The following is an 8480-nucleotide window of genomic DNA, read 5'->3' on the forward strand; positions in this document are numbered from 1 at the left end:
AGGCTCTGGCGTGTCTTGTACCTCTAGTTCTCGGAGGTGCTCTGGATGTTCTGAGAGGCTGAAAAGTGATAGCTTGGATGAAGATGCAAAGCCCCTGACTGTCGGGGCTCCTGGGCTGGGGGATTCCTGCGAAAGGCATCCCCTGGGGTCTCTGCCATAGCAGCCTTTCGTTGTGCGGAGGTGGGGAGGTAAGGCGGGGGGAGCACTAGTCTTGCAGGCAGGAGTCCCTCCGGAAGCAACCGGCCTTGGGAAGTTCTGGGAGCCGGGGTTGAGTCTTGGAAGCAGGAGGTGATGAAGGATGGGGTGAAGCTTTTCGGGGGACTCTAGGAAGATGTACCTATAGTAAAGCTTACCAAGATGGGGGTTGGCTTCGGGATCCCTTAGGAGGCGGCTGTGCTGTGTCCTGACGGGAGAGGTATAGGTTTGGGAGTTCTCTGCGGGAAGAGGCTGCTGGGGTGTGTGTCCTTGTTCTTGGGGAAAGTGGTTAATCGCAAGCGTCCTCTCTCTGCAGGCAGAGCCGCTAACCTTTTCCTGGGACTCAAACATCCGCAGAAGCTCAAAGAAGGTACCTCAAATCGGGATTTCTACGGTCACCACCGAGAAGTCACCACCCCTGAGCAGCCCCATGGCAGGGCTTGTGCCCTGAGACTCAGGTAACTTCAGATTCCCAGGAAGGGGACACGCACGACCCACAACGCGCGTCCTAAGTGAAGCTCAACGGTCTTCTCACGGTCCTTCTGGTTTGTTTCAGGGAGAGGACAGGCAGGATAGTGCCGGGGTGCTCCAGTAGACACCTGGACCGAGCACCGGGCCCCGCCCCACGTGCCACGCTTTAAAGAGCTGTAAGGCCGGGTGCTCCTTCAGGGTCGCGGTCGCAGTCATGGAGGGCACGCCCGCAGCCAACTGGAGTATCGAGTTGGAGCTCGGGAGTGGAGTGCCACCGGGGGAGGAGGGTAACCGTACGGCCGGGCCGCCACGACGCAACGAGGCCCTGGCGCGTGTGGAGGTGGCGGTCCTGTGCCTCATTCTGTTCCTGGCTCTGAGTGGCAATGCGTGCGTGCTGCTGGCGCTGCGCACGACCCGCCACAAGCACTCACGCCTCTTCTTTTTCATGAAGCACCTGAGTATCGCCGACCTGGTGGTGGCTGTGTTCCAGGTGCTCCCGCAGCTGCTGTGGGACATCACCTTCCGTTTCTACGGGCCCGACCTGCTGTGTCGTCTGGTCAAATACTTGCAGGTGGTGGGCATGTTCGCCTCCACCTACCTGCTGCTGCTGATGTCGCTTGACCGTTGCCTGGCCATCTGCCAGCCGCTGCGCTCGCTGCGCCGCCGAACCGACCGCCTGGCGGTGCTGGCGACGTGGCTCGGCTGCCTGGTGGCCAGCGCGCCGCAGGTGCACATTTTCTCGCTGCGCGAAGTGGCGGACGGCGTCTTCGATTGCTGGGCGGTCTTCATCCAGCCCTGGGGACCCAAGGCCTACGTCACATGGATCACGCTCGCCGTCTACATTGTACCGGTCATCGTGCTGGCCGCCTGCTATGGTCTCATCAGCTTCAAGATCTGGCAGAATCTACGACTTAAGACGGCAGCGGCGGCGGCGGCCGCCGAGGGGGATGACACGGCCGGTGGAGCTGGGCGTGCGGCATTGGCACGAGTCAGTAGTGTGAAGCTTATCTCCAAGGCCAAAATCCGCACAGTGAAGATGACCTTCATCATCGTACTGGCCTTCATCGTGTGCTGGACGCCTTTCTTCTTCGTGCAGATGTGGAGCGTCTGGGATGTCAATGCGCCCAAGGAAGGTAGGGCGGGTGGACAGGAAGAGGGTGGCAGGGCCAGGCCCTAGTTCTACTATCTCTGTACTCCCAAGGTTCTGGGTTCTTTCTGGTTTCACACCATCATCATTCTCTGGTCCATAGACTTTGAGGAGGTCACTTCTCTGAGTCTCCAGGACTACAGCATAGAAATACCCACGAAAGTACAAACTTGTGCCAGAAGGCAGGCAAAACTTCCAGCACAGGCCTCGGGCAACTTGCAGTGTGAGAATTCTTATTGTGGAGGGGGAAACCGAGGCAGGCGACTGTCTTTCCTATAGAGAGACAGAAGGGAGGTGGGTCTTCAACCTGAGCACAGGCTCAGGCTTCCTCTACTTTGAGTTCACTTTAGACTTTAAGTCGGCCTGAACACACAAAGTCATGGTTGGATGGGGTCAGCCTTCGGAAGGAACAGTTGGTCCCGTGGAAGCGGAATGGGAAGCTAATGGAAGCTGAATAGGCCCTCCAAGGGACCTCTGGGCAGATCAAGACAATTCCAGAGTGTCTCATGTGGCAGCAGAGGTAGTGGAGAGTAGGTTAGAGGGCAGGGACAAGGCTGGGATGTCCAGGAAGGGAGCTAAGGGGACAGTGATCACCTTTAACCGGGAGGTTGTGTGATTGTGATGCAGGAGGGAAGAGCCATCCATCCTGGAGGAGAGTGAGGTTATAGGATAGGACGGTGGCCTGCATGTATTAGAAGCCTCGTGGGGGTTGAGGAAGGAGGAAGGGGCTGGGGAACCAGAGAGCTAGGGAAACATGTCTGATGATGACATGGCCTGGTCTCCCTTCACAGACCAGCCAGAAAGGACTTATCTATTCTAACCCTAGATGGTCCAAAATCATATTATGGATATAATCACTGATGCTCCTAACACCAAATCCCTCTGCTTGGGTAGCTAGGTTCTCAGTGCAGGGAACTGGAGTTTCGCTGCTCGTCTCTGCTCTTTTCTGGAAACCCCAGACCCCTGGATTCATTGAGCCATCCTGCCTTGCTCCATAGTGGCCAGGACACCTGTCACTCAGTATTTACTGATAGCCTGTGGTATGCACGGCAAAGATTGTTTTGAGGATGCGGTCTCTGGTCATACATTACAAAGGCCTTAAAAAATTATTTCTACTGGGTCACACAGCAAGTTTGGTCAAAGCGACAGCTCAGCCTGGGGTTTCCTGAACCAGAAAATGAAGAGCCACAGCCAGAGGACTGTGTGAGGCACAAGGCTGAAATTGGAGTTTTAAAATAAGGCTCCAGGCCTAGCTGCTTCCTCAGCAGGATTTAAGGATCCTAGCCCTTGGGGTACAGAGGGACTCTAATGCCAATGGCGGCAGATCTTAGATGGCACCTCTTAGGGCAAGTCTGGGGGATACCTGCTGTATTAGTAACTCCTCTGATCTCTGTAACAAAAGTAACTGAAGGAAGAAGGGTTTCTCTTGGCTCTCAGTTTGAGGGTACAGTCCCTTATGGTGGGAAGGGGTAATAGCAAGGTATGATGTGACGGTCACATTGAGGTCATTGGCAGAAAGCAGACATAGATAAGTGCTGTTGCCCAGCTGGAATTATTATTCAGTCTAGGTCCCAGCCTACAGATGGTGGCACTCACATTCAGGGTAGGTCTTTCTCCCCTGTGTAAACCTCTCTAGAAATGTCACCCTCACAACATATCCAGAATGTATCTCCTAAGTGACTCTAAATCCTGTCAGTCATTAGACATGACCTCCATTCCCGTCTCCTGTTCTAACTGGCTCTGAGATGGTGGATTGGGACCCCTTTGTCCCTCCCTGACCCACTATGTCTAGCTCTTAGGATAAGGAAAGTTCCCTGTAGAGCCTGCAGTGCCTGTAGTGGGGACATCTTGGAGAGTCTTGTTCTTTGGTGACCTAGCCTAGTGGAAAGTCATGGAGAGAGTGGGCACAGGGACACTGGGCAGGCTTTTCCTTCTTGGCCCCAGAACATCCTCCAGCTTGATCCTGCAGCTTAAACATTGCAATCAGATGGGCAGTTTTCAGCTGCTTGGCTCCTGAAGAAGGACGGGTATAAGCTGCAAGCGACTTTAGCTCTCCAGCTCGCCAAGGTTTGATTAATGTTGGGGACTAGTGAGTGAGGCTTGCTGCACAGCCTTTTCCATCTGATAGGTGTCCGAGTGTGCTGGGAGAAATGAGGCAGTAAAGGTAGCAGGAGGCCTTGGATCTGTGAGCTTAGCCTGCAGTTGGGGAGGTCTTAGATTTGGGGAGCTAAGCCTATACCCTGGGCCACAGCATACTTTTTGCAGAGCCTGGGTTAGGGCTGGGGCTGGAACCTGCTTGCTTTCACCCCATCATCTTGTTCTGGCAAGTTAGAAAGCAAGAGCACCCAAAGGCAACTCCTACTGGCTGGGCTGTAAGGCTCTTAGACTTCATTAGGCTCGGCTGACAGAGGTCCTGACGCACAGGAAGAAGCAAGTCCGCATGAGAGACTTGTTGCCATCTGTAGGATTGGAGCCTCTCAATAGTGTCAGGGTTTTCCAGTCTGAGAAAGAGAGGTAACAACCGTGATGGAGGGGGACTTCCTCTCTGGGTATCAGTTTGAGAAGGCAGACAAATGCTCACCTGTGTGTCACCTATGTGTGCTTGGACTCTCTCCAATTCTCAACAAACTTGGCAAGTAGGTAAGTTCAGCCTGAACGGGAGGAGACTGAAGCCAGGAGACAGAAGCCATACTTCTTATTTCTGTCATAGTTCTTAATCTCCATGTAACCTCCCACAGGAGATGGACAGGCTGAATTGCCCCTCACTGCACCTCTCTGAGGGAAACCTCAGCATCAGGATTACCTAGGCTCTTGTCAAAATGCTGGTTTGTGCACCCCATTAAAGACCTGCAGGAACAGAAGAGACTCTTCCTCCTTGGCCCGATCATCCCGATATCCGGGTTTTTCTGAACTGATTTATATGTGCCCCACCCCATCCATGCCCCTGTCAATAACATGGTGTTCTCAGCACTCCAGGTCCCAAACCCCCATTGCTGGGATCCTAAAACCTTACATGGCTGACCTAGTCATGTCCCCCATTGTCTGTTCTCTCCTTTCTTCCCATTGCTGCCTTGCCTAGAAGCTTGGCTTTCCATCTCACCACTCTTGGTGGTTTGGGGCAGATCACCTTGTGTGTACGTAATTGTGTGTTCATTTTATACATGTGAGTGTCCACATGTATGTGTGTGTGTTGGTATACATCTGTGTATGCATGTGTTCATGTGGGTATGGGTGCATGACTAAACATGTGTGTGTGTGTATGCTTGTAAGTGAACCTCTGTATATGTGTATTCATTTTGGTGTGTGTTTGTGTGTATGTGTTGTATGTTCATGTGTGTTCATATGGGTGTTGTATAATTGTGTTTGCCTTTGTGCATGCATTTGCTTTCATGTTGGTTGGGTGCATGAGTGTGTATGGATTATGTGTTTGCTTCTGTAGGCGTTGGTTCATTTGCATTTGGGCATACACATATGTGTATATGTGTATGTTCATGTGTATGTGTATGCACTGTATATTTACTTGTGTTGGTGTTGGTTCATTTGCATATAGGGATGCATGTGTGTGTCATGTGTGTTTGTATGTATGTTGGTGCATGTAGGATGCAGGGAGCATTAGTGTGACTGCATGTATTTTTTTTGTGTGTGTGTGTGCTATGTTCACGTGAGAGTGGGTGCATGCACATGAATGATTATGCATGTGTGTTTAGGTTTTCATGCACTTGTACACATGCGCATGTGGTAACCCGAGGGCAACCTTCTCAGTGGCTCAGGTGCTTTCCACTTTGCTTTTGAGATATTGTCTCTTACTGTCCTGGAACCCACTAACTCAGCTAGGCCGCTTGGCCTATGAGAGCCTCAGTTTCCTTCTCTATCGCCTCAGCAGTGTGTGTGTGAGGGGGTGGCAAGCCTGTACCACTGAGGTGTCTTTTCAACATGGGTGCTGTCGATATAACTAGGTTCTCATGCTTGCAAGGCAAGCACTTTCCCAGCTGAGCGGTTTCTTCAGCCTAATATGGTGTCTGCTTTCAAAAAGTAAGAAGCAAATTTTAACAAATGCCAAAGCCTTAGGGAGCCAGTGTGTGTGTGGGTGGTTTTGAGAGCAGTAGTAGGGTGGGCTAGGGCAGTGGTAGTAGCTAGCTGGCCTGAGGTGCTGAGATGAAGGGTGAAGGGCAGAGGAGTGCCTAGCTAAGTGGATTTGGAAGTGTCCCACCTAGACCGTTGGTGAAGGAGAGGAGAAGAGACCAGGTGTCCACAGTGTCCTTCTCTTGGGCTGCTTGCTCCTCTGCCCTAGTCACTGGAAGCAGCTTCTGTTCATTCTCTCAAGCAGTTCTTGGCCAGGAGATGGCGCTTCTGTGTCAGGCCTCTGTTCCTCTGGCCACAGCTCACACCTGAACAATAACACTGGTTTGTTCTCTCTCTACCCACCTCGCTATCTTGAGTTCGAACCTAATTTTCCCAGAGGGAATTGCATTTGAGTCCAGTCACCCAGTTAGCAGGCCATGTCCTGTCATCTAACAGGGAGATTGTCTTTTTGCCTTTCCGATGTGCTGGAGGAGGTGGCTGATCTATCAAGACTTCCTGTCTGCTAATTTCATGCTTCAATTCAGGTCAGTCCCTTATCGACCTCTTCTTATTTTCCAGTCTCTGCTTGCAGCCGGGGACACATCATCAAGTGGGACATAGTCTCCAGCCCGGGAGTATTAAAAAATAATGAGACCAGGATGAGATGACTCCACACTAGAAGTATCCATTTCCCATGTAATGTCAATGTTCGTTGGAGGCAGGCAGTGGCTGATTCTGCATCCCTGGGGGTTAGGGGGACCAGGAGAATTTCAGAGCAGAATCAGTGTTTGAAAAGTTTTCAAATGGCTGAGCAGGAGTTTGCTGTACAAAGAAGCAGGTACACATTAATAGTTGAAAGCATTAGACAGTTACTGTATTATTTTTCTCCATTCTCTATCCATATGAGTTGGGATAGTTGGAAAGAGTTTTAGTTGCACACAAATTACTGAGGTCCTGGTTAAAAGGCTGATCTGACTGGGCTCATGGCGGGTGGAGCCGAGAGCCTGCATCTTTGGCACATGTACAGATGATGCTAAGTGGTACCCATGAACCCAGCCCTCAACAACACTGTGGGTAGAAGAGCTTCATGGTGTAGACTGTGACCCGAGCCTGTTCCTTGCCTCCCACATGCTTCCATATGAACTAGTGACATTGAATATGGAGGAAGATCTAGCTTTTCTCCAGAAGCCCAACCCTATGGCCTCACATGTTGGCAGATGTGACCAGAACCTGAACAAAGGCCATTTTAATATCAGTAACCCAGATGCCCTTCATCCTAGCCCCGAAATGCATGGGGCTAGTACACCACAGAGAGTTCCAGATCAATCCTAGTTTTAAAAGTTCAGTCTTTGCCAAGATGCATCCATGTGACATATCCTGGAACCCCATCTTTATGTAAATATGCATTTAGAAGGAATATTTTGAAAGGCTTGCCAGAGCCCCCCTGCTACCCCAGCACAAGTCCCTGTAGTAACAGGAGCTTCTCCTCTGTTTTACATCTTCTGGGGGAATCCTTGCCCAGGAGGCTGGCTTTTTGGCTGAGGCTTTTAGGAAGAGGCTAGTGGATATGACTCAGAGGAGAGGGGCCATAAGCCTTTGTTTGCACTGTGTGTGAATGCCTGGGTTGTCTCAGGAACAACACAGCTTGCAGGGCTATGGCCAGCTGTCTACCAGCTGTTCTGGACTAATTTGGGCCCTCGATGCAGAGTACAGTGAGTGCCCAGAAGTACAAAAGGGGGAGCTCTAGGGGCTTGAGTAAAGCTGGTCTGGTGGGGATGAATGCTTGTTGCTATCCCCCCACAGCCTTCTGCTTCCTTCCACCCATGAATCACAACAATGAGACAAATGGACAGGAAGCTCTCTATCAGGTACATGGCACTCTAGCACCTGACTCTGGCTAGCACTGTGTTGTTGCTTTCGCCCATGCTCCTGCCTGGTAATGGGAGTTCCCATTTGCAAGTGTCCCACATCCTAGCCTCTCCTGCCTCTCCCCCAGATGCTGCCACTTTCAGTTAGTTCAGAGATGAACATTTCACTCAATGCGTGAATCCCTGTGCCCAGGAACTTGATGAGTCTACATGGGTCCCCAGTGCCAGCTTAGACCTGCCAAGGATAGACTCATTGGATTCAGAGGGTGGATAGATGTTTGATTTCCTCCATCCCCAGGCAGCTTCTGGGCAACTGGATGGCTCAGCATGCCCACCCATTGTCCCTTTCTGGCAGGGACCAGCCATACCAGGTGGATAGCCTGGGCACCTGCCCAAGGCCTCTGCGCATGAAGAGGGTTTGATTTTTATTTCGTGAGAGTGATAATATTTTATATCTGACTCTTCTGGTGAGTTCTCTGAAGGATGAAGGTCTTATCCTGCTGCAGAGACCCACCCTGCTGGGCTACTACAGTGCTGGCAGTGTAAGTTTCCCCAAGTGGATTCTTTTGAGTTTCTCTAGTGTATACATCTGATCTCAGGGCTCTGTTTTTCTTTTCTTTTCTTTTCTTTTCTTTTCTTTTCTTTTCTTTCCTTTTCTCTTCTTTTCTTTTCTCTTTTCTCTTCTCTCCTCTTCTCTCCTCTCCTCTCTCCTCCTCTCCCCTCCCCTCCCCTCCCCT

The 8480-nt window shown here is 51.2% G+C and overlaps 1 protein-coding gene across 1 annotated transcript in view; it reads left to right on the top strand.

The window, feature by feature from the left end:
* Window positions 1-880: 880 nt before the first annotated feature.
* Oxtr (oxytocin receptor) overlaps window positions 881-8480 on the top strand; it is a 13241-nt gene continuing 5641 nt past the window's right edge. The window contains exon 1 of the mRNA XM_028788690.1: window positions 881-1799. Coding sequence (XP_028644523.1) covers window positions 881-1799 — 919 coding nt within the window. The remainder of the gene's footprint in view (window positions 1800-8480) is intronic.

The sequence above is a fragment of the Grammomys surdaster genome, unplaced genomic scaffold, assembly GCF_004785775.1.
Source record: "Grammomys surdaster isolate TR1022 unplaced genomic scaffold, NIH_TR_1.0 125756, whole genome shotgun sequence".
NCBI lineage: Eukaryota > Metazoa > Chordata > Mammalia > Rodentia > Muridae > Grammomys > Grammomys surdaster.